This window comes from Lissotriton vulgaris, chromosome 3_2 (genome assembly GCF_964263255.1).
Source record: "Lissotriton vulgaris chromosome 3_2, aLisVul1.2, whole genome shotgun sequence".
Lineage (NCBI taxonomy): Eukaryota > Metazoa > Chordata > Amphibia > Caudata > Salamandridae > Lissotriton > Lissotriton vulgaris.
The window spans coordinates 192,659,899-192,686,832 of record NC_141690.1 but is presented as its reverse complement, the minus strand read 5'-3'; the positions used below and the strand labels follow the sequence as shown (position 1 = coordinate 192,686,832).

The 26,934-nt window shown below is 43.9% G+C and overlaps 1 protein-coding gene across 1 annotated transcript in view; it reads right to left on the bottom strand.

Annotated features, from left to right (window-relative positions):
* POLN (DNA polymerase nu) overlaps positions 1-26,934 on the bottom strand; it is a 2,377,116-nt gene that overhangs the window by 638,196 nt on the left and 1,711,986 nt on the right. The window contains exon 22 of the mRNA XM_086964459.1: positions 22,004-22,086. Within this exon, the coding sequence (XP_086820585.1) occupies positions 22,004-22,086 (83 nt within the window). The remainder of the gene's footprint in view (positions 1-22,003; positions 22,087-26,934) is intronic.

The window sequence follows — 26,934 nt, the reverse complement described above, 5'->3', positions numbered from 1 at the left end:
CGGGCAAAAACACAACCCCACCCGATTCTGGCACTGCAGAATGAGTTGGGCCAGATGGTATATACCCAACAGGCGATTAACGAGGTGTTCCGATCCCATATATGCAAAATATACTCGGAATCGCAGCCTTTAACCCCTTCGCTGCTGATGACGAGCTCAGCTCGTCATCAGCCACGGTAGTCGTGTGCGGATGACGAGCTGAGCTCGTCATGTAACGCGGCTTTTCGTAAATTGCCGCACACAGCAGGAAAAGCCGCCGCAGCGATGCGGTTAACGGGCGCCGAGGACATGGAGGTGTACCTCGAGGGGATATGATGCCCGGTATTGAAGCGAATAGCCAGGAGAACCTGGGGGGGCCACTCCGAGAGGAGGAACTGCGTGCTGCGATAGCCCATCTGCAGACAGCAAAATCCCCGGGGATGGACGGATTAGCAGCCGAACTCTATAAAGAGTTCAAGGGGGTTCTGGTCCCAAAACTCCTTGAGGTTGCAATGGAGGCCTATGACCGGGGCTCGCTCCCGGACTCCATGCGGGTGGCAATGATCGTAATGATCCCCAAGCCGGGTAAGGATCCTCTCCTCCCTGGATCCTATAGACCCATATCCATGTTGAATGTGGACTTGAAGATTATCAGCCAGATGCTGGCTATTAGGCTCCTTCCCTATCTTAGAAGCCTGGTCCACGACGACCAGTCAGGGTTCATTCCGGGCCAAAACACCTTACGGAATATCCGCCACCTGGCCCACGTCATGCGAACTTTGGCGGGACAGGCCAAGCAAAGCATGCTGGTCTTTCTGGATATCGAACAAGCATTCGACTCGATTCGCTGGGCCTACCTCTGGAAGGTGCTTTTAAAACTGGGCCTGGGGGAAGGATTTGTAAAGTGGGTTCAGCTATTGTATACCAGACCTGTGGCCAGAGTCCGCACAGGTCGATGTGTCTCGGATGAGATACCCATATCGAGGGGAACACGTCAGGGGTGCCCCCTCTCCCCCCTGCTCTTTGCCCTGGCGATGGAGCCTTTGGCATGCTGTCTCCGTACGGTGCTGCAGGGCCGGGGTATCTGAGTTGGGGCAGTGGAGCATGTGGTATCCTTATATGCGGACGACGCCTTGGTCTATCTGAGCCAGCCGACGCAGTCACTGCCCATCTTGATGACCGAGCTATTGCATTTTATGGCTGCTTCTGACCTCGCAGTGAATAAGGCGAAATCCCAGCTCTATGCGATTGGAGAACAGTCTGAATGGGAGGGGGTCCTGCGCCCGGAGATGGGGCTCCCATGGGTAGATGACACGCTTCGCTATTTGGAGATCTGGATTGGTCGAAACCCGACCGCTTTCTTTCACCACAACATGGGACGGATAATCCGGGGTCTGAAGTATCGGCTTCTGGAACACCCTTAAGATCTCCCTAATGGGGAAGATTGCTCTAATCAAGATGGTGGTCCTCCCGCGCTGCCTGTACACGATGCAGGGAGCTTTTAAGAGCTGCTGCACCGGATTTTTCGGGAACTGGATTCCCTCCTAGTCCTCCTATTGTGCAACGGGAAGAGATGTAGGGTTAGTCTGGAGGTCCTGAAACGTAGGTGGGGCACGGGAGGATTGGAAGTCCCCGATCTAGAGCTGTACTACTTCGCATCACATCTACAACATGCTATTGCATGGTTGGATACGGACACCTCCTGGGAGCGTTCCTTGCTGGCAGGGGCATATGGGAGTGGGCAACTGGGAGTGCTGTTATGGCTGGAGTGGGGATGACGAGATCACATCCCCCCGCTGGTACGGTTGGGGGCCACAATCTGGGACCGTGTGATCAGACGCCACATCTGCAGCACGCCGTTCGCCCCCGACATGGATATGTGGCTGATGCCGCCCTTTGCCCGGATTGCACGGGTCATGTACATAGACAAATGGGTGGAGGGTGGTTCCCTGATGTTGGCCGATCTGTATCCAAATGATAAATTTATCACTTATCTAGAGGCGGTCACCACCTTCGAGCTTGGTCCAGGGCAATTCCTTTGATACGCTAAACTAGCGGCGACTGCGTGGCAGCTGTGGCCCTCGTTTCCGGAGGCCAGGGCGTACACCCATACCTTAGTCACTATGTTGGCAATGGCGGGGGGTCGGATGTTCGTGACTCACCTCTACAGGGCTTTGCGGGAGGATAAAAGGTTACGGCCCTTGGCGATAGAAGACAAATGGCAGCGGGCGTGTCCGCAGAAATCACCCCCCGTGAATGGGAAAAGATACATGAGAGTGTGCGGAAGGTGTCAGTGAGCAATTGCTTTAAGCAAATTCAGTATAATATTATACACATGATCTACCTCTCCCCTAAACGACTCCAGGTTATTGACAATACCAGGGATTCCCGATGCCCGAGATGCCGCAGTCCCATGGCGGATTTTGTCCATATGATGTGGACGTGCCCCATCCTCCAATCCTATTGGAGGTCGGTTCTGGAAGTTTTGACAAAGGTATCGGGGTGGGTAATAAATTTAGACCTGCGCCCTTGCCTCCTGGGCTTAATCCCCCGAGACCCTAAACGGAGGGTGAGCAGACGGCTCCTTATACTAGACCTGGTTACAGCTCGACGTCGTATTGCAATTCACTGGCTGTCCCCGCAGGGCCCGATGCTGCAGAAATGGAGGGCAGATCTAAGGGAATGGGCATTGGCGGACGAAGCACACATGAGGCATACAAGGAGGGATGGGAAGCTACCTGAGGTCCTACAGGCTTGGGGAGTGATGTTTCAGGAATTGGTGGGACTAGATGCCCCATTGACGAAAAACAGTTCAGACTCAATAAACACAGGACAGGGGGAGGCCCAGACTCAGGGCGGCGCGACACACGGTGACCCACCATAGGGAAGGGGTGGCATAAACCCAATTCTTCATTCAGACCTTTTCTTTTTTTCCTAGACCCGGCAGCAGAGGGGGGGGGGGGGGGATTTGGGGAGGGGATGGGGGTTAGGGGAGTGGGGGGGGGGAAGGAGAGTTCCTATGTTGTCCAGTACTGCTTTTAAGGACAAGGTAACTGGACAAGAGGTGGACAAAGCGCACTTCATCATCCTCGTTATTGTTATGAGACCGGACGACTACTGGACTTGATATGTGGATTTTCATTCATAAGGCGAATATGATGTATGTCGTCGAATTCAATTGTATTCATGTACATGGTGCTCTGATTCTGTGCAAGTATGTACCCTTGCTATGCAATTTTGTTTAATAAAGGTTTTTGAAAATCTAAAAAAAAAAAAGAGAGTGCTTGTTCATGGTTGTATTTAAGACACCGCCACATAAATTGTGTTCAAAGTGAGAGTAATCCACAGTGTCACATCCCAACACAACACAGACAGAATTTCTTGAGACTGAGCAAAGGCTTCAATTAAAATCCCCTCCACCCAGATTATAATATAATACCTCTTTAGCTCTTCCAGTGCCTTGCTGAGGGTCCGATCATGTGAGTATAAAATAACTGTATAATAAGTGTGAGGATTAAAGTTATTATGATAAAGATTAATAATGGCGATTGTTTGCTTGACAGCAAATGGCAAACATATGATTTGAAAACGTGGTAAATCAAGATACATTCTGAGAATCCAGCTATCTAATGAAATGGAGACCAGCGTTATCAGCCCGTACCCTATGATGCCCCAGCATAGAATAAGAACGCTGGGGTCGACACAGAGGTGAACCTGTCAATATATACTATGTTAAAAAGCTCACGTCTCCTGCAAACAAACAATATGATGTTTCTTTGTCAGTTCATTCCATTCCACATCATTCAGCTTGCTCCAAAGGCGGACCACATTCCACAACAGACAATCAAAATCTGACGTGGCTGCCGCCGTCTGCGCAGGGATAGTTGGTACATTTTCAGATTGCACTGGCAGGTCCACAGCCACAGGGGTATTAACAGTAAAGGCCTTCACCTCTCTGATACAGAGTGATTTCATTGTGAGCAGGTGAGGGAGAAGCTAACAGGTAGATTCATCAAGCATTTTTGCTAGCGCAAACGGTGCGAATCGCAAAATTCGGCCGTTTGCGCCCGCAAAAATGGCATTTGAGATTCAATGGTTCATGAACTCGCAATTTGAAAAATCGCAATTAATTACGATTTCCCAAATTGCGATTGCATTAAGGGAATCACAATTGGCGATTCCTTAAATGCAATTCAAGAACCATTTTAGAATTGCGAAATCACCATTTTTGGCCGCTATTTACCGCGAAGTCTGACTTCGTGGTAAATTGCGAAAACTTAGAAAAATGCACTTTAGTGCATTTTTCTAAGTTGTATGTTACACACACACATGTCCTTTGGACATGTGTGTGCGCAACACCTGTGTACATTTGCATTTCAGGGCTGCTACAGGGTGTCCTTTGGACACCCTGGCACCCTTGATATCGCATCCTTATTTGCGATTCGCTAATTGCTAATCGCAAATAAGGATTGACTCCCCATTCATTCCTATGGGCCTAAAGGCCCATAGGAATGAATGTTAAATCGCATCCTTATTTGCGATTAGCAATTTGCGAATCGCAAATAAGGAAGCAGTAGAAATCGCAAAAAATATTGCGATTTCTACATGCATCCCGTTTTGCGAGTCTGTAATAGCGATTCCTTAATAATTTGATGAATCTATATGTAAATCCTTTACAACATGGCCTAATACATGCATAGGGCTAGAGTTAGGTTGGGCCCTAACAGAAAATGTCTGCCCCTTCATGCCAACGTGCGCTTATGACTCAAAGATTGCCTCACCGTGAACCCTTTCACTGCTGGCAGCATCTTACCCTTGAGTCAGTCAACGTGCAATAAAGGTGGAAAAAAAAGATCATGTGTCAGGGTAGTATATACCCTACAGTACAGCTTTCCAAACTTTTCATGTTGGTGACACACCTTTACGACAATATTCATCTTGAGACACGGTAATGCGAGGGAGTGCAGTGAACGAGCCTGAACCACCCAAGGGGGGTTCTCCCCCGAGCAAATAAAAAAATAATAATGGGCAAATGGTGCATTTTCAAGCAAATTTGAGAAAGCAGGAAGGCTAATAAAGCAATTGTGAATCTGTTCTAACAACAGTGACTGGCAAAACTGGGTGTAAGCAAGGTTAGGGTTGTGCCTGAAACAAGAATATAATCATGCACACATTGACACATGCCCCAGTGATTTATGGCACAAAAAGGGGGGTGCACGCACTGCCAACCCTTTCAACCATGCACAAAGCCCGAATGCTGCCTTGCTGAATAGGAGATATACAATAATCCATTCAGGAAGGGGGATTTGTGAGTAGTAAAACAATCATGCAGCTGATCAGGCTTAGAACTTGGATCACAAGCATTGTAATAATGGAGGTAGAAGTACATTAAGCAACATAATATCAGCCCTGGGGCTATGACCCCTTTCTTTTATTAACAGATGGGATCTCAGAACAAGTGTTTTGGAACACAAACCTTTTCCCACTCAGTTATGATACTAATTCTGTGATTCAGGGACACAAAAACATACTAGGTATCTGCTGTAATGCCAACTAAACCAAATACCAGAACAATCACCAGAAGGGTCAACTAACCCCTGGCATTCGAGAATCCACATCTTTTGGCTTCCCAAGACCCTTCATCTCAGCATGTGCAATAACTCTGACAAGAATAAAAGGACCAGTGGTCATACCCCCAGCATGTGCAACAACTCTGACAAGAATAAAAGGACCAGTGGTCATACCCCCAACCTTTGTTCATGCATAATAATGTGCATGCTGCTGATCTATTCCGGCACTGGGGGCCTCTTGCCAGCTGTGCCCCTCCTAATCACCACAATAAAAAAAACTTTAACATGAAAAATTCAATCTTAGATCAAATGTTTCACCTGTAGTCCATTTGAAATATTTTCATGCATACCGTACCACAGAAGCAGGTACCTGGGGTATGTAAACGTGTCTCTCATACCTCCTCATACTCTGCTTACAGTGCTGGAGTATGTAAATTTCTCCCATACCTACTCCTCATACTCTGCCACAAACATGCATAAATATACAGACAAAGGATGACTGACACATGTTCAAAAACAAACATACAATCACATGCATAAAAATATGTGACATTTCCAGACTCTAGCACATGCTCTCTCACACACATACACACTCACACACACAGAGATGATCCAAAGAAGCGAATACCTTACGAACCACTCATTCGGTGTGTCGCAACTGCCCTCATTTTCAAACATTGCCACTTTACTAGCTGTATAATTCACTAATGGGGGGCCACTTTTTTTATGCCAGGACTATTTTCTGTCCCAGTCAGACCCGGCTGTTGCGTGTGCATGGAACAGCACTGCTATGTGGATAGAAACCATTAGGCTGACTTTGTTGGGGGCCTTTCTCATCCTTTTTCTAAAATTAAAAGGCACAGTCCTGAATATTTTGAGCAAACAGGAGAAAGTTAAGTTTTAAATGCTTTTTATTTGCTTTATCTTTACTGCATATGAAGCCAGGATAGTGACACTAATAATTACATTTCACAATCCGTGTAACACTGCTAGCGAGAGTACAAAAGTGAATTTGAGCAACACACCAGTAAGCTGATCGAAATGCTCAGTCAAGAGTGCTCTCATCTTTGCTATGTACTGTTAAGATGTTATTTCTCACTCCCTACCTTTGTGGTTATTCAAGTATTTTTTTAAGGCATTTCTTACTTTATTTTTTAATTATCTCTCAATTAGGTAGATTGCTTTTATAGGAATAAAAATAAATACCTTCATACGGTTAAAATGTGAGGGGGTGAGGGTCTCATGTTACAACTACAGCTGTTTTAATGAACTTGTATTAGGCTGTTTGTACTCATTTATTCATGTAGCATAGGGCTTGGGGAAAGTAATGTCTTCTAATCTTGTTTAGAAACATCTGTTAGCAGTAGTTATGTTACTGTGTATATCACCAATGGATATGTGTGTAGATTGTCTCAGTGACAATGCATTTAGTAATATGTGGAATATGTTTACTCGTGCACACACCCAGCTATATTTAGGTAGCCCTTAGTTCAAGTGGTTTTGTGTGATCCCACTCCCCTCATACATCCCAGCCCTCATAAATAAATGTCTGCCCCCCCAATTCTGGGTAAGGGTGGGGAAGCACACACCCCACGGGTTTCTTTAGAGATGAGGTTTCATTTCCCTTGTCAGAGTTAGGGCTAACTGGAAACATATTACATTTAAAAAAAAACTCCACCCTCTTTGCTGGCGCAGTTGTTTCAGACTAGAAACATAACAACTGCATTACAGCCGTGCAATCATAGGATCATTTCCTGTCATGCTATGTTCCTGCCTACAAATTACATTTAAGAAACTATGCAAGACCGTTCATCAGATCACACGAATGGATTTAATTGGAAATGTTTACATAAGGAGGTAGTTGAAAGCTCTGATTCGATGTACTACCCACCATTTGGGAAATGATTTAACAATATTCAGTGTTGCAGCATCGTATTGGAATACAGTGAAAGTTTTTAAAAGGTTGTGACTTCCATTTCAGATTTAGTCACATCTTGTGTCATCTCAGTTTTGGAAACCTCCTTTTTTATCTTTTATGCCAGCCTTATGGTGAAAAGTGAAATCTTTCTGCACAACGTCACTTTGAAAATAGTTTTCCTACACAGAGAAAGTTCAGTTCATAACAATCCGTGTTGTTTAAATGTGTTTGAATTGCATTTAGATAGCGCTTACTGTCACAAGTGAATTGTAAAAAAAACAAGCACCTTTGACAGTTTCAAGACTGTGTTATCCCCGTGTCGGTATTCCAAGTTACTGACGAGATTCAATGACATAAATGTTGCCGGCTCAAGACGTGGTGACAAAGTAAAGCCGGAATAGTCAAAGGCAAAATAAAACACATCAATGTCAGAATCTAAACCTCCGCTTCTATTACAACTTTAATTTATGCGCAATTCACACAGCTCACCTATTTGTATTTAAATCACAATTTGAGGGAGACAGCATCAAATTTAAAATAAATAAGATATTCATTTTTTTACTGACCCTTTATTGCTCTGCAGCTGAGCCTTTTATGCGGGAGGGACATCGAGGGCACAGGGATCGATCTCACCACAACAAGCCGAAGGAGCTTTGACGTTGTACTCGCGAGTTCTGTGAGCTCTACGCCATCGCTACGTCCCGTTCATCCAAAACACCCTTTAAAGCGCTCGGACTTAGCCCTACGCTTTCCAATGAGTGACCGAATGTGCATGCCCAAACAGTTTTACACTTTTAAAGGGATCTATGACAGAATATCGAAAGTCAAAATATCGAAATACAAAAACATCGCAACAAAAATATCGATGTCAACAATATCGACATCCTATCTACAACAAGGTAAGTACAAAAATATCGAGAAAAAATATATAGATGTCAAAAATCTCGTTTTTAAAAAAATATTGTTATTTTTAATTAAAGCAATACGTAAAATTAATTTTAAAAATCTAATAAATAGAGTTAAACATATTTTATATTATTTAAAATTATTAAGTAATATACATAATTTAATAAAAAAATAATCAACAAATACATATAATAGATAATATATATATATACTTAATTAATAATCAATTTTAATAATTATTGTAATAACTTATACATAATTACAAGTATTATAAATTACAAATTCAACTATAAACATAAAATAATTCCATAAATACTAATTTAATAATTATACAAAACAAATTTAAAAAAATGTACTTTTAATATTTCTAAAATTAATTATATACTACATTAAGTAAAACAAAACAAACAATATTAAATATCAGAGGAAATAAAATACTATTCCAACTCCAAAAAATAAAACAGTAAGGAAAATGTTGGATAGCGTAGGGATAAAAATGACTATTCCCACTGCAGAGAGTGCAACAGTAGGGAAAACATTGGATAGCGTAGGGGTAAAAATTACTATTCCCACTCCAGAGAGTGCAACAGTAGGGAAAACGTTGGATAGAGTAGGGGTAAAAATAACTATTCCAACTCCAGAAAGTGCAACAGTAGGGAAAGGGTTGGATAGCTAGGGTTAAAAATTACTATTCCAACTCCAGAGAGTGCAACAGTAGGGAAAGCATTGGATAGCGTAGGGGTAAAAATTACTATTCCCACTCCAGAGAATGCAAAAGTAGGGAAAGCGTTTGATAGCGTAGAAGTAAAAATTACTATTCCGACTCCAGAGAGTGCAACAGTAGGGAAAGCGTTGGATAGCATAGAAGTAAAAATTACTATTCCCACTCCAGAGAGTGCAACAGTGGAGAAAGCGTTGGATAGCGTAGGGGTAAAAATTACTATTCCCACTCCAGAGAGTGCAACAGTAGGGAAAACTTTGGATAGCGTAGGGGTAAAAATTACAATTCCAACTCCAGAGAGTGCAACAGTAGGGAAAACGTTGGATAGCGTAGAGGTAAAAATTACTATTCCAACTCCAGAGAGTGCAACAGTATGGAAAGTGTTGGATAGTGTAGGGGTAAAAATTACTATTCCAACTCCAGAGAGTGCAACAGTAGAGAAAGTGTTGGATAGCGTAGGGGTAAAAATTACTATTCCAACTCCAGAGAGTGCAACAGTAGGGAAAGTGTTGGATAGTGTAGACATTAAATATAACCTACTTATAAATACATTTATATTTTAAAATATTAAAAATATTTATTAAATAAATCTAAACTATTTACAAATTACTATTCCCACTCCAGAGAGTGCAACAGTAGGGAAAGCGTTGGATAGCGGGAGGGTAAAAATTACTATTCCAACTCCAGAGAGTGCAACAGTAGAGAAAGCGTTGGATAGCGTAGGGGTAAAAAATACTATTCAAACTCCAGAGAATGCAACAGTAGGGATAGCGTTGGATAGCGTAGGGGTAAAAATTACTATTCCAACTCCAGAGAGTGCAACAGTAGGGAAAGTGTTGGATAGCGTAGGGGTAAAAATTACTATTCCAACTCCAGAGAATGCAACAGTAGGGAAAGCGTTGGATAGCGTAGGGGTAAAAATTACAATTCCAACTCCAGAGAGTGCAACAGTAGGGAAAGCGTTGGATAGCGTAGAGGTAAAAATTACTATTCCAACTCCAGAGAGTGCAACAGTATGGAAAGTGTTGGATAGTGTAGGGGTAAAAATTACTATTCCAACTCCAGAGAGTGCAACTATAGAGAAAGTGTTGGATAGCGTAGGGGTAAAAATTACTATTCCAACTCCAGAGAGTGCAACAGTAGGGAAAGTGTTGGATAGTGTAGACATTAAATATAACCTACTTATAAATACATTTATATTTTAAAATATTAAAAATATTTATTAAATAAATCTAAACTATTTACAAATACCAATAAATAATTATTAAATAAATAATTACCAATTAATAATTAATATCCCAAAAATTAATTACCAATACACAAATATAAATTTAATCACTACTTAATTACATATCAATTACTTTACACACTATTTCCTATGAGCGCACAACAAACACCAATAATAAAATAATACACTTAACATAATTATCAATTAATAAATGTTAAAAATTATTTACCAATTACTAAATATTAATTATCGATTAATTATGAATTAACAATAATATAATTACCAAAAACAATTCATACAAAGTTATTACTTAATTATATTTAAATTACTTCCCACCCTATTCCCCAATAAACCCATGACCCGCTACAGACTATAATTATCAATTAATCAATTAATTAAAATAAATTACTAATTAATAAAAATTAATTACCTATGAATTAATAATTAATTTATAATTCCTAATAATTTACTAATTAATTTAATATAATTAAATTACTTCCCACCCTATTCCCCTGTAAACCCATAACACGCTACAGAACATACTTATCAATTAATCAATTAATTAAAATAAATTACTAAATAATAATAATTAATTACCTATTAATTATTAATTAATTTATGATTCCTATTAAATTATTAATTAATTTACTATAATTAAATGACTTCCCATCCTATTCCCCTGTAAACCCATAACCCGCAACAGAACATAATTATCAATTAATCAATTAATTAAAATAAATTAATAATTAATAAGAATTAATGACCTATTAATTAATAATTAATTTATAATTCCTAATAATTTACTAATTAATTTAATATAATTAAATTACTTCCCACCCTATTCCCCTGTAAACCCATAACACGCTACAGAACATACTTATCAATTAATCAATTAATTAAAATAAATTACTAAATAATAATAATTAATTACCTATTAATTAATAATTAATTTATGATTCCTATTAAATTATTAATTAATTTACTATAATTAAATGACTTCCCATCCTATTCCCCTGTAAACCCATAACCCGCAACAGAACATAATTATCAATTAATCAATTAATTAAAATAAATTACTAAATAATAATAATTAATTACCTATTAATTAATAATTAATTTATGATTCCTATTAAATTATTAATTAATTTACTATAATTAAATGACTTCCCATCCTATTCCCCTGTAAACCCATAACCCGCAACAGAACATAATTATCAATTAATCAATTAATTAAAATAAATTAATAATTAATAAGAATTAATGACCTATTAATTAAAAACTAATTTATAATTCCTAATAAATTAATAATTAATTTAGTATAATTAAATTACTTCCCACCCTATTCCCTTATAAACCCACAACCCGCTACGGTACTAAAATACAAAATTTACTTAAATTACATTAAAAAATAATAATACATATTAAATACATAATAATATACATAGAAATCATATAAAAATCGATATTAGTAACATCGATATTACTAACAGATATTAGTAACATCGATATTACTAACATAGATATTAGTAACATCGATGTTACTTACATAGACATTAACAAAATCGATGTTACTTACCTTCAATATTACTACTTCGATATTAACAATTCGATATTTTGACTGCCTACCGTGCCCGCATAGGTCATCGTCGCTCGACACACCCACGCAGGGGTCGCAACACAGTTCTGTGTCGCGACACACACTGCGGAAAGCTCTGGCCTACAGGCAGGTACTGAAAGCACAGTGTGCCCAAGGAATATAGCATTACTTGGTTTATAAAAATAACCAAGTTGGACAGCCCTGATATTAATATGAGGATAACCTGTTCAGCCATAAGCATACCAGCTGTGGATCCCTGAAATTAATTACCATGCAGCACCCTGGCTCCCTTTTGGGACTATTCCACACCCAGGTGGCACTCCGCACAGCAATATTATCGCTGTACAGGGTATCCCAACTGTAGAAATCTTGGCTTCCACCCAACTAGTGTATAACTTTGTTTTTACCTGGAAATTGTCCTCAACGTGATTAGTTTGTAGGATCGGGAGGTTTTGAAGCATGATCACAAGAGGAATTGCTTCGGGTGACAACTGTAAAACCTTGTTATGCTGCCCGAGGGCAGGACCCTCACATATAGGATTGTCTGTCATTGACTTCCTTGTTTCTGATACTGGGGAGTGGGAGGCTTTCCCCTAATGGCTCAGTTGGGAGGTGAAGCTCAGGAGAAGGGGTTGATTATTATATGCAGTAGTAACACGTGGGAGTAACTCTGCCTTTTGTTGATGAAGATTCAGTCACCATATTTCCTATGTTTTCCACATGACCATACAAAGGTATGGGGTCATTAGCACTGCATAAAAGCACCTAGTCCCCGAACCTCTATCTGCTGCCTTAATGAGGGTCTACTGATCTAATAACACCTTGAGTGAGGAATCTATACCCTTATGTACAGCAAAAACGGAGTCAAAGGATTTTACTAGGGCTTCCTCAGCCGCCTTAATGAGCGCAGTTTGAATGGGGCCTACAAAAACTGTATTGGTCACTGACATTGAAGGTGTTTTGGATCTGGTAGGTGGTTTCCTTGCACATGAATTGGCTAGTCGTCCATTGCCTTTTTGTAAGTGGGGTGAGATCCTGAGAGTACATTGTTGTTAGTTAAGGTATTATTAGCGTCAACCGATAAATCCCCATTAAAGACACATGGATTGGATGCCTCACTTGTTTGTTTTTTGCATGAAGAAGTATTAACTGGGTGAGGAGGGTAGAATACATTACAGCACCACTGTCCACGCCCATTAGTGATGCTTTTTTGTTACACCCAATCTTTCATTCACGCACTCTATCTCTGAGTTGAGAGCACCCCGTTAGTGAGAAAGCTTGTTATAGTCATAGTGGCAGTTAAAGGAGGGTCTTTAGAAGACAGAGAAAGTGCCACAGATTTCCTCTTACGCATGATGCACGGTTCTTCAAACGAGCCAGGAAAATCCCAACAAGTACTCTGATATAGGGGCCAAGAGATGTGGCCCAGGACAGCCTCCTCTGGCAGCGGATGGGTGAAGACAGGCCTACTTTTGGCACACTCTTCGGCCAGGCATGAACATGGGCATGCCCCACCCCTGGCCCGTGCCCAGGTAATGAGGGCACCTTATATGGCACTGTAAGATCTGTTTTCATGGTTACCCCCACTTTTGCTGGCGTTTTTATTATTTATTTTTTTTACTAGTCTGGCTGGGATCCTGCTAATCAGGACCTCAGCAAATGTGCTTCCTCCCTAAATTTGTCATGGTAAGTACTTTTCTAAATCCACAATTGCCTACTGGTGTACCCATGTAAGTCCCTAGCATATGGTACTAAGGTACCCAGGGCATAGGTAACCCAGGGATTTCCCATGGGCTGCAGCATGTATTATGCCACCCATGAGAGACCATTCAAACTATGAGTATGCTGATGTCAGCACCACTTACGACAGATACATGTTTCCTTATATCTGAGGTCACTGCACTTACAACCCATAAGTCACCCCTGTTGTAGGCCTTCCAATCCTGAAGGCAGAGTGATAGGTTACAAGTGTGAGGGTGCCCTGCATGAGAAGGACATCCCGTACAAACCCCGGAAACAATGCTCTAGGCTCTCTAAGTGCAGTTAGCCATTTTCATACATATAGAGGCCATGCGTCATTACACGATGGCTAACTATATAACGGCTGTGCCGAACCTGGGCGTGTTTAGTATCAAACATGTTGGAATCATATCCCAACAAGGATACCAGTGTTGGAGGTATGCTTACATGAACTGGAGGGCTTCTCTGGGAAGTCCCCAGTACTCCCAGTAACAACCTTTGGGGGTCTACCAGCAAGCTAATGCTGCTGCTGACATGAGACATGATTCTGCCCTCCTGCTGCTGAGCTGAACTCGAACTGTTCTGCAAGTTTTCTTCATTGTCTGTATATGTGCTTCATCCAGGATTTTCAATAGACCTGTGGGCATCAAGGACACCCGAAGGAATCTCCTTTGGAGTGTAGAAGTCACCCCCATGCATCTGCAGGCACTCAAACAAAGCTGACTGATCTCCTGCTCCTGAAGCGCCCCGGATTCTGAAAGGCCCAGCAACACATTCAGTGGTTCTGCAACTTCCTCAAGACCTGATCTGTCCTCTCTACAATTTTGAGGCAAGTATTCCTCGTTCGGAACCACTGAGACCGAACCCCTGTGCACCGTGCCCACTTGCAGTTGCAAAGGCTTGTTGGCTTTGCACTCCAGAGATCTTCAGGTTACAAGAATCTCCAGCCTCCAGCATCTCTTCCTACCGAGATATTTGCCCTCACTGCATCCTCTGCACTGTGGGCCTTCATCTTTGGTGAGCTGCTTGAGGTCCTTCGGCCTGTGGGTCCTATTGAGGGTCTACTTTTGCTTCAGAAGGCTCCCTTGCTTGATGAATCAATTGGACCCTGCTGGCCCAATGTTGCTCCTTCATCGTTTTCCACATCTGTTGCTGATGCCAAGGCTTGCCGGTGCTCCAGCAGGACACCGACCTCCTGGTTCTCGACTTCCGATGTCAGCTCGTAAACAGCTCCTGGTCTTTCACAGCGTCACCTGGTCCTCACAGTTTCTCCGACAAGGTCACCTTCATCACTCCTGCATCTTCCGTCATCGGTGGTCATTGCTTTTCCATAGTCACCTCAGAGTGGCATAGCCTCTGTCCCCTCTGCTTGCAGGTTCTCCTTTTCAAGAAACCACCCTTGGATTCCACCTGACTCTTCCACGTTCTTCGCCAGCGGCATCTTTACTGAAGTCCTCCATTGTGGTCTAAGGCGGTTTCCGACGTCACATTGCACCTATCCACCCAGCTTCCCTGGTGTAGGTATCCTGGTTCATGGGGTATCCACGGGTGGGGTGACTCTCCAAACTTCTTTCTTCCATGGGGCTTCTTCAGGGTCTACTGGGAAGGGTCCTTCTTCTTAAAAACTGTAACTGCGACTTTCCCATTGACGTCTATTGAGTACACAGCTGGGTTTCCACTCTGCATACAGCCTCCGTGGGGTTCCTGGGAACATACCTTGGGTAGTTCCTTGGGTCCCTAACTCTTTTGAGTCTCATGGTCCAAGTCCTGACTTCAGTAGCAGTTCGCATTCCACTTTCTTAGTATATGGTATGGTCTCCTCCTGGAGACCACTGTGTATTGTGCTTACTTACCTGTTTGCAATCGAAGTATTGTGTGTATTTGTGTTGATATCACCGGGTAGGAGATATACCAATGTGTAAGTGAGTGTGTATAATAAATAGACACGTTTTATTAACTACACTGCTTGATTCTTTTTCATTTACCCTACACTACACGATTAGATCTGGTAAAACAAGCAGCTTAACACTGCTTCTGAACTAAGCCTGGAGTCTGCTCTCGACAGATACCACTTAGAGAGCTTTCTATGGTTGTCTAAGAAGACTAAAATCACCATAAGGGTTGTCTGGATTAGTGCAAGGTGCATCACTTAAATAAGTGTGCACCATATACCGAGCCAGCCTTCTACAGGCGCTGAGCAGTTGGTCAGGTGGAGGATCCTGGAGGAGTCTGGCGATTGTGGTCCTCAGCATGCCCCGCTGAAAACTGGCTCTTGACGAGTCAATGGTGCATCCCCATCATCATTAGAATGGATGTAGTGGAGAGAAGAACCACAGCAACTTGATGGACTACCCCAGGTGGCAACACTTTTAGAAGAAAGAATTCATGGTGCTAATAACCAGCATGTCACAGAAAACGGTAGTATACAAAGTCTGAACTGGCAAGGCCTGCAGCTAATTGATTGGGTGTGCAGAAGTGACAGCAATGAGAGATACAGTTTTTAAGGTCAAGAGCATCAAAGTACAGGTCTGGGGAGGTGTAAAGGGATCACACATCAAAAAGGTTAAAACCTTAATTACGGTGCAACTGCAGCATAATAAAGGGAGTAGGTGGAAACATATGTGAAAGCCTGTTTAAGAGAAGCATCACAAGGAGTGACTTTAGTAATGTGTAATGATCAGGCAAATGCAGAATGACTGAAAGGGCTGACAATTAACCTTTAACAGTGCCCAGAGCAAAAACGTGCCATCCCAAAGACAAAACTAATAAAAGAACATCAGCTATTTTCTCCTACATGGGTTTAACCTGCTTCTCCTCACACCATGTGATAAATTTAGTACAACTGCCCGAATATTTAGACTTGGTGGAGGGGCAGCAGGCAGCCAAAATAACATCCACCACTTTTGATAGAAAATCTCAGTATGTTCCACTCATCGCCACATTTGGAGGTGTAGATTATTGTAGTTACATGTAGAACTCTGCCCCATTGCTGACAACTGACTCCTTTCTCGACATCCAAGAGGCATCCATGTGTCAGTGCTAAATTTGTAAAATATATATAAAGATATAAGGGCCAGGGCCTGAAGTATTTCTCAGGAGTCCACCATAGCTGGCACCACCCACAGCTCCTGGCAGTGCTGGCAAATGCCAGTGAAAGCATTACCTTTTTAACGATCACACCCATAAAAGTGTAACATTTTGGACTACTCCAGCTGTCTCAAGCTGTACAGATGGCCTTTAAATTCTGGTTCTATCATGTTTTTAAGTATACCAGGGACCAGCAAGAATCAGAATGCCATGTCTTGTTTTTTTCGTCCCCACTATGCAGCACCTCGGAAAAAGTGGGTGAAACCTATATGCCGATTAATTGGAACACGTAGATATAGGGAGGCATTAAGAATCTTAGCTTCAGATCCAAGTCCCCCTATTGCTATAGTTGTAGCCAAGTTCCTGAAATGGGCTTGGGCTATTCGATCGAAGCAGTAGTTTTGTGTAGGAAATGATGCTTTTTGTCTATTGACCGTGACTAGCTTAAACTGAATCAACTATGGAATAACAATGAAGAGATTGCTTGATTTAAAAAAAATATGTATTATTATAGGATGTGTTTATGTAGTGATCATACTCGGCAGTGTCTTATGGAAGTTTAATTACATTTTTAATATATTTATATAAATGTACTTTGGTACTTATCTTACTGTTTTATCTGTACAATACTCAATGTTTTATTAAATGCTTTTATGACTTAACTATCGAATAAAGTTATTATTGAGTAATCAAGTATACTTATTTTTATGCCAATCTTTTTTGATTTCCACTGATCTATTTGTCTATAAAAGATTTCACACAAGGCAAGTCTGGTCAAACGTCGATAAAAATTTGAACAGTTTCTGCCAGCAAAGTAATATGTGTACTAAGTAAGAATGTACAAGTTACTTACTTTCGGTAACGTAATATCTGGTAGCGACACAGTCTAGCTGCAGCTTCCTTAACTTTTTAATTCTCCCTAGGCATCAGATTTTATCTGGAATTTTTTTCAGCAGCACCTATGCGCACCGGGAGACAGCACAATACGGCTCTGTAATGACCACGTCTCCAGATGTGACAATGCCATATAAGTCCCCTCCGGCGCACCAACATCAGTTTCTTCTGTGAAAATGTGTGTGCCAGAACGCGGAGCCACCTTAGAAACTGGCTATGGAAACAGTGTGCCCCAAAAAGATCAAAATCTTTGAAACACTTATTATGAATAAACATGAAAAGGTATACTAATACCAGCCAAAACGTTTAAGGTAAAAAAAACACTTTAACCAATGAAGCTTAAGCTACGTATAAACCTGCACCCTAATGCATTATCAGCTTTGCAAAGGAAAACACCCACCACTCTACAGAACACTTACCAACAGAAGTGAAAGGTATGATAATATCAAGACAAGACTTGTGAGGCAACACCAAGATGTTTGTTCAGTCACCAGTATGAAAGATAGTTACCACTGGTGTATAGCCCAGTATTTAAACAGGGTATAATTCTTTTCCCATAGGTTTTTTGCAGAACGGAGAGAAAGAACAGGGCTTGGTATCTAACATCATGCATTAATAAAACCACACTGATTCCAGTGATGGATTTAATAATACCTGCACCCCAAGGACACCTTAGAGGTTCCACCTGAAAACCTACCTACCGCGGGTGTGCTCATTGACTCCCTAGGGTGAGGGCCTTTGCTGTCAGGAAGCTTGGGCAGAGGGATGACTTGCAGATTAGTATTTTGAGGCAGAGAAGCTTCAAACAGCCCACCACCTATAGTATGGGAATATGGCTTCCCTCTAAGGAGACGAAGCCGCTCACCTTTGTCCAGAGCTCTTTGGCACCTGGACAGTCAGGAACATTAGCTAGTCAGATAGGCATGATCACCTTCAGGTAGGTATCACCCCAAGGGTGGACCACCTGAAATGAACACAACTTTTCAGAATTGGCCTTGCTTGTAATGGCAAACTTAGGAACTCTGGGACAGGGTTTTGCCCGCTTCCCACAGGAAGCAATCCTATAGGGTGCACAGTGACCCCAGGGATCAGTAGCCCATTGGCTACTACATAAAATCATCTAATGACCCTAAATCCACTATTTAGGGGAGCTCCTGGCACCAAAATTCCTGCTGACCTACACAGAAGAAGAAGGACACTGAAGAGCTGCAAAAGCAAAGACTAAGGAAGGGGAAAAGCCAGCCTGGTTGCTGTTCCCATCAAAGTGCACCAAAAGTCATCTCGTCCTGAGCTGCTGTGCTTACAAAGCCTGGGAGGCCTGCCTGCCTTCAACAAAGAACCAGGGACTCCCATGGAGCAACAGATCTGCTTCCCTGCACCCTACAGGCACCCAAAAGAAGCTGTGAGCCCTGGAACTGCAAAAACCTGACGCCGCAAATCAACACTGAACCTGCACTACCTGAGCTGAAGTAGGCCAATGATGACAGCGTAGCCCCAGGCCCTCCAGAGACAAAGTCCACCTTGGACTTGCCCTCTGTGAACTCCCAAATGCCCCCTGCAGCCTCAAATTCACAGGCACCCTCTACAGTGACTGTTTCTGGTAATAAAAACATGACGCCTAAGGACACCTCTGCACCCGTCGCCCCTGGCCCTTGGAGAAGAGGACCGAATGGGTCTTCAAGCATCGTGAAGCCTGAGTCGACTTGTTGGTTCAGCCCGACTGGTCCTCTAGTAGAAGCCCGCAGCCTCTTTTCCGACAGACCGATCTCTATAGACTTAAATGGGGCACTCAACATTGAAAGGCACCTCTGCACCCGGCCGCCCCAGTGTTGTCCAAAGTGAACTGTTGGTGCTTCCTTTGTCCTAGCTCCACACTCACCTTAAGTCCAGAAGATTGGTCCCGTAAGTCACTGCTGAGTGCCCAAATGCAATACATGTTTTTCCTCAACAGGTTAACATTCCCACAAAGTGCTTCAACTATGATTTAAAGAATATTCCTTACCAAGGTTACGAACATCTACTCATCTTTCTCCCCTGCAACGAGTTCCGATCATGATGAACCTCTCTCTCAGCCCCTCCCCCTCACTCCCTTCTTTTCTAATTTCCTTCCGACTACGGCAGATCAGATCACTATCCTAATCAATTCTATTAAACCTGGGTCTCCTCTAGATCCATGTCCCTCTTCTATCCTGTGCGCCTTAAAAGAGGTTATTACTTCCCCTCTTACAAACCTGTGCAATTCCATCTTCCAAACAGGTATATACCCTGAAATATGGAAAACTGCGATCATCAAGCCCTTGTTAAAGAAACCTTCCCTGGACCCCTCTGATTCAGTCAACTACAGACCGATTGCTTGCCTCCCCTTCCCGGTCAAAATATTCGAATCCATCATGAATAAACAACTGCCGAATTTTATTGATCACCATCAGCTCCTAGATGACACCCAGTTTGGTTTCAGGAAGGGCCATGGGACTGAGACGGCTTTGATAAAGGCCTCAGGTGAGATCAGGACCATACTGGACCAGGGCGGGGCAGCGATCCTGGTTCTTCTAGATGTCTCTGCCGCCTTTGACACGGTCGATCATTCCATCCTGATAGACCGTGTCACCTCCCTGGGAGTGACCCACCATGCCAGGGACCTCATTGCCTCCTTTTTGGCTAATCGTACCCAGGCAGTAAAGCTAGGCTCCTTCTACTCTCCAACATTTACCCTACCGTGTAGGGTGCCGCAGGGCTCTGCACTAAGTCCCACTTTATTTAATATATATGTGGCAGATTTGGCGAGAGTCATTAAAGCTCAGGGTCTCCGCCTAACCACCTACCCAGATGATACCCAATTGGTGTTGGCAATACACAAAGATGGGCCAGCTGTGGCCGCAAGATTTCAGGAAGGAATGAGGACCATCAGTTCATGGATGTCTAGTAATTGCTTAAAGCTAAACTCGGACAACACCGAGGTTATGACCTTTGGCAACCTTGCACCAGAATGGTCCTCCAGCTGGTGGCTCAGTGAAATGGGCCCACCCCCGACCCCTGTTGCCAAGGTCAGGAACCTTGGCGTTGTGTTCGACGACAAGCTGCTGTTCAAACACCACGTGAACAAGGTGGTCTCTTCATCATTCTTCATGCTAAGAAAAATTAGAAGACTGCTGCCGTACCTCCCGGCAGGAGCTGGGAAAACTTTGATTACCACCCTTGTCTTCTCAAAACTGGACTATGGCAATGCCCTTTTTCTTGGCACACAGGAACAGATTCTAGCTAAAATGCAGTCTGTGCAAAATGCAGCGGCCAGAATTCTGCTTAATATTCCCCGTCGCCGCTCAACTACCATGGCCATACGCCATCTGCATTGGCTAAGAGTCAAGAATCGCATAAAATTTAAAGCTCTTTGCATTGCTTACAAAGCTATTCATGACTCCGGACCAAGGTTCCTCAAAGATGCCTTTCGAATCTATGCCCCACAAAGACACCTTCGCTCTGCTAGTACCTATCTTCTTGTTGTCCCGCGTACCAGAACTGCCAGCTGGGGAGACAGGCGTTTTCTAGTAGCCACCCCCAAGCTATGGAACTCCCTTCCTCTGCCCATTAAAACCAGTCCAACCCTTACTATTTTTCGAAAACTCCTGAAAACGTGGTTATTTGACCAATAATTTTAAGGTAGCTTCATCTCAGGAGTCCGATCTGCGCCGAGACACCCTCGGGTATTTGCGCGCAATAAAAATCGCAAAAACATAAACATAAACATAAACAATATAAATGACCTGATACTGAAAAATACACCTCTACACCCAGACACCTCTGTGCCTTCTAAGGTGACCTGTAAATGCTGCCTTGGGCTTTGCCCCACAATCACCTTAATCCCTGGGAAAAGGTCCCGTAAGTTGCTGTATGCAGTGTATGTTTTCTTCCTAGGTTAAGTACTTACCTGTTTTTGATGATCTTGGTGCCTAAAGTTATATAAAGATATGTGTTATTTTTATAAATTGGTGTGGATCTCCATATTGAGTCGTGTGCATCATTTATTGACTATTGTGTGTATTTGCAGATGTTCAACACTCTTCTCCGATAAACCGAATTCTGCATGATCACACTACCCCCTAAAGGATCACCTTGGGATTTCTAGAGCACGACCCTGTCCACCAGTGAAGGAATCCCTGAACTCTTTGCATGGTATACCTCTTTTGATATATCATATAGAGAGCCAGCTCCCTACACTCACATGCTGTCATTTCTGGTGATGTCATCATTATTCTAATTAGTGGTTTTGAAACTTACTCATTTTGTAAACAGAATGTTGGCAAATATGTGTGTGCGAGACATTCTGTAGGTGCATAATGTGAATGAAACTGTTAAAGGCACTTACCTGCTCCATAAACCACGGAATAGACAACACGCTTTGCCTGTTCTCTGTCTGCAGGCCTCACGGCTTCCACTGGAATCCCCTTCCTATAAAATTAAAGAGTGTGGCAATAAATCATAATCAGTTGTTTTGTCATATGAAGAAAACGAAAACGTTCATATATAAGGACATTCTAACAAATACTGTAACTTGGAAATACACCAGTAATTGTTTATTTTAGGTACGTGCATTTGGAATACCAAGTAGCCCTGGAGTACCAAGCTGCTTCGAATCTACAACCTATGTAATGGAATCTTTTATTATATGTTTTTAATTTGGTTTTGTGCAGGCTCAACACCAGTATGGACATAACTAGTGATCTTCGGCAAGATTACCTTACCATGGGATTCCAACTGGTGGCCGGACAAACTCGGCCCACACCCAGTAACCTCAAAATCCTCACTGACAGCAAACTGGACATGACTGCACAAGTCAGCACCGTCACTGCATCCTGTTTCCACACCCTGAAGATGATGACCTCATCTTCAGAAAGAAGAAACACAGACTTCATTCTAAATTAACATTTGTTTCACCTCTACCATGCACGCCATAAGGGAAGCTCTTTTCGTTCTCCTCCAGGGAAGTCCATGCTGCTTCTCAGTTGTGAAGTCAACTGACCGAGAGGAGTTTTCATGATACAATAGCACCTTCTACCGCAAACAAGCATCTGTATCAAATTATCCGACCATTACATATGTAGTAGCTAGACTACTAATCACTGTGTATCATATTAAAGCTCACCGTCAATAACCACCTTCTAGGATAAGAACATAAACTATCAGTAGTAAAATGGGATGCTTTCAATCCAACGCAACGCAAAAGCAACAGTTCTCGTGTCCCGGACGTGATGTCACTTCGGTGGCTGACTTCCTGGGGCCTTGGACAGCCCTCCCCGAAAGAGACATCACACCCAACTTACGTGAGTATGATCGATCATGTGACCGTCCGCATTCACTTCTGGCTGGGGTTGTGATGTCACCATAGTCAGGAGACCCAAATCGTTCACGTGACTGTGGGTTGTGATGTCACCCATGAACCCCGGCCTGTAAAGATCATGTGATCCCGTTTTGATGTCACCCATAAAACCTGACCCTGGAAGAACATGTAACCAGAGTTGTGATGTCACAACAGTCAGGTAACTAGTCGTGGGTCATGTGACCAAAGTTGTAACAGGTTGGAAAGCGACCTCAAGCATTTCACAGCACCAAAGCTTAGGCCTCTAACTTGGGGTTACCTCAGTGGGGAACAGGCTGCAGGGTTTCTACTAGCCCTTTTAAGGCAAAGTGTAGGGAGTGCTGCTGTAGGCCACTGCAGGCTTTAAAGCTGCTGAGAGACCTAGAGCACCACATAACGCTGCAGCACTCTCTGGGGGAATATGGGGGCGGTGTGTGGGGGAGAGGGGTGGTGGAGGACGGAAGAGGATGGAAGGAGTAGAAGAGCGGAAGGAGGAGGAGAAGTCTGCTCTTGTCCAACGCTTGTGTGTGTCTGCGTGGGTATCGACTGCAGCACTTTTATAAGACTCATCTCTGGAAGGATAGGGGCTGAAACCATCTTCAAGAAATGAAAACCAGGGGAACCTATAGCCAGCCCCTCCTCAAAGAAAACTGTTCATCAAAAGGGCGACTCCAATGTTATTTATGAACTGTAGCATTATAAATACTCAAATGCATGCAATGTTTCTTGAGCAGCACATTTCTCACAAAGTGAGGCCTGTTGTGTTCTGAGCCCTAGGCCCACATGCAGATAGAAACTGGACACAGACACTGGTAATCGTAGTGGGTTAATGAGCCACGAGCACGTGCGCTCGGCTCCTTTTATTGACTGTGTCACGTGCCTCGTGACACAGTGGTGGGTGGGTGTAAAGTGTTAGGTCATATCCGGCAAACAACTAGAATGTGTCCAGCAGGACACAACATTCCTCCCAAAATTTGATAAAAATTAAGGAAAGACAAAAGTCTGAACCTGTGGGAGGAAGTACAAATTTACAATGAGTCTCTTCAGCCGCTTGCTTGATAACGACGGTGGAAATTGCTGCTGAAATATTAACTCTTCTGCGCTCGACATCCTGGTTCTCGGTGGGCGTGCTCTTCTGCACTTGCACCGTGGAAGTGTGTTGGTCAGTCCACTGAGATCTTGCTTTTGAGGGTGACACCAAACAGGATGACCAGCTGTTGGACTTGAAGGATGTTGTCTTCTACTGGTCCGTCGGTTTCTTCACTGTAGGCCGCTTGGCTTTACATTACAAAGGATGGAGTGTTTGAAGGACATTCTTCTCACTAGGATGCCCCTCTCTCGGTGTTCTCCTGCCACGAGATGTCCCGGAGGCCCTTTTCATCAGGTTTCCACTGGGCGGGGGGTTCTCCACAGCGTTGCTCCAACTCCACAGTCTGCGTGTGAATGGAGGAGACGATGAGAGTACTACCTGACAGAGTCCGTAGTTCCACCTGAAGGGTTGTTGTTGACTCCTGTCTTCGCGCACAAGTTCCTCTTCTTCCTGGGACGTGCAGGTTAGACGGCAATGGATCCATCGCTCTTGTCGGGACCCTCTGCCACCGGTGTTCCTGAGGCCTTTGCCCCTTGGATCTCCACGGGCTGGTGTGGATTGGTCAGTTCTCCTTGTTCAGGCCATCTGAGCTCCCTCCGCATCCAGGTTTCCGCTCGATCCCAAAGGTGGGTGTTGCCAATGGTCCGGCCTGTGCTCTCCTGTAGTCGACTGGTCGTCGGGGTCTTGTGAATAGGTGCCTGTTCTGTTCCTGGTGCCATCAGTGTTCTCCTGGACGTGTGGGTCACTGTACACGATGTTGTGGTGTGTGTCACCTCTTCTACTTGTAAGTGTGTAGACTTATCACACCTCTCCTCACCTTTTCCAGATGTTGTTCTTGGCGTCGTGCCACATGACTTCTTTCTTCATTCTTTCTTTTCACGACACGGTGCGGTCACCTTTCTATCTTATTGCAAAAAACACAGTTGATGGACAGAATGCAGAACAATGTCTTACATTCACCCCAGTACAAAGATCTGGGCCTAAATCCATCGTTTTTTTGCACTCCACACCACCCTAGGTCAGACAATGGCTATATGCAAATCAGCCTTGACCCTGTGCCTCATGGGAACAGTCCAGCCCGAACTACCAAGCCATGTCTTTCCTAGACCGGAATCAAACATCCAAGGACTGGTTTCTGGCTATCAGCCTTCTTCAGCCTGGATAGCTTGACTCCAGTGGTTAGTCTTTCTGACCAGGCTTCTTCAAGCAGCGTGCACTCCGCCTGTTTATCCCTGGTCTTGTCCTGGCTTTCGGACATTGTCTTCTCTCCACTCTTCTGTGACTGGACCGGTCGTTACGATCTTCTTTCTTGCCTCCTATTGCTTCCAGTTCTTGTAGGTGTTGCGTCCATCTCTCCGGGTCTTCTTCCGGACATTCTCCTGATCTCTCAGTTCACGGACGTCTTCTGGCAGGACATCTTCATCCTGACTTCCTGGTAGAATACCTTCGCTGCGCCTCTCTGGCGGGTCAGCATTCCGGCGACCTATTGGCAGGTCGGTTTTCTTCTTTTCCTTCTCGGGCGACCATCTGGGTGATCGGCTTTTGTTTGGGCGCCCCTCTGGCTGGTCGGATCATCCGTTTCTTCTTGGGCGATCTTCTTTGTGACCAGAAGGGGTAGACAGCTTCCTCTTCGTGAGTATTCTTGCTGTTCGCGATCGTTGGGATCGCCATTTGCTTCTGTTGCAGTGCTTTTGCGTTGGCGCACTTTTGTCTGCGCTCTTCGTATGCTCTGCGGGTTCCGGAGGGTTACTTCACCGCTCCTTGGATCTTCTCCGATGGGCACTCTCTTGCTCGCTGCCGGTGAGGCTCTTTTGCTTCTTGGCGTGGTGATCTTGCGTCACTCTTTCATTGCACGTCATTGTGCATGGCAGTTGCAAGTTTGTGCTTCACTTCGTACCGTCGTGGTACATCTTCAGTGTCGCTCTGTTCCTTGCTCTTCTTTAGTTTTTTTGGCATCATCGCTCTACTCCATATTTGTGCTGCACTTCTACTTCTTCCAGTACTTTGGGTACTTGCTGCATACTTCTTCTCATGCTTTGGGGTGTGGCTACCTCTCTGTCAGGCGTTGTCCTGTACCGTCCGCGTCCGGGGTACAGTTGCACGCTTCCAGTAGGTCTTCCTCGAATCTTGCTGCTTGAGGTAGACGGTCTTGACTCTCCCTTGCTGTCCAGGGTGATGTTGTTGTCTCTCCTGCGATTGCGGTGAGCACTTGTGGTCACTAGGCGTCACCTCAGCAGTGATGATGGGTCTCCGTCTTCGTTCGCGTCGCTGCAGGCTTGCTTCACTCTAAACATCTTTTTCCTGGCTTGTCTTGTGCTTGTTTGCTTCATTGGCTTCATTTGGTGCAATACCCCTCGGCATCCAGTAGATGGCAGTGTGGGATTTAGTTTGAATCCAGCAGCAGCCTTCTTCTCTACTTGACTTTCTTTCCGTGAAGTTACTTTTACTGCCCCAGCTTGCAGGACCTGCTTTGTGGACTGTGCAGTAGTGGGCTGGAGCCACTGCTGACTCCAGATATCAGGAGCAGGACGTCAGGTAAGTCCCATTTTCTTTTCTTTGTTTCTCAAGCATGGGGGCAGTGGGGCACAAGAGTGTTTATGGTGCGAAGGGGGGAAACGCCGGCCGAGGCAGCGCTGCTGGTGTCCCACGTGGGTTTGCCCTGTGTTTTATGGTGCTCTCCGTCTTGGCAGCTGCATGGGGCATTTTACGACCTAGGAGCTTTGTTGCAGGTGGGCTCCGCGTATTTGGGCAATGTCATTCGCCGCCTTTCACCCCTTCTCACCCTGCCGCCGCAGCTCAGCAGGCGTTCACACGCTGTGCGGCAGGGAGGGGGGCGGGGGGTCGCTGCTCC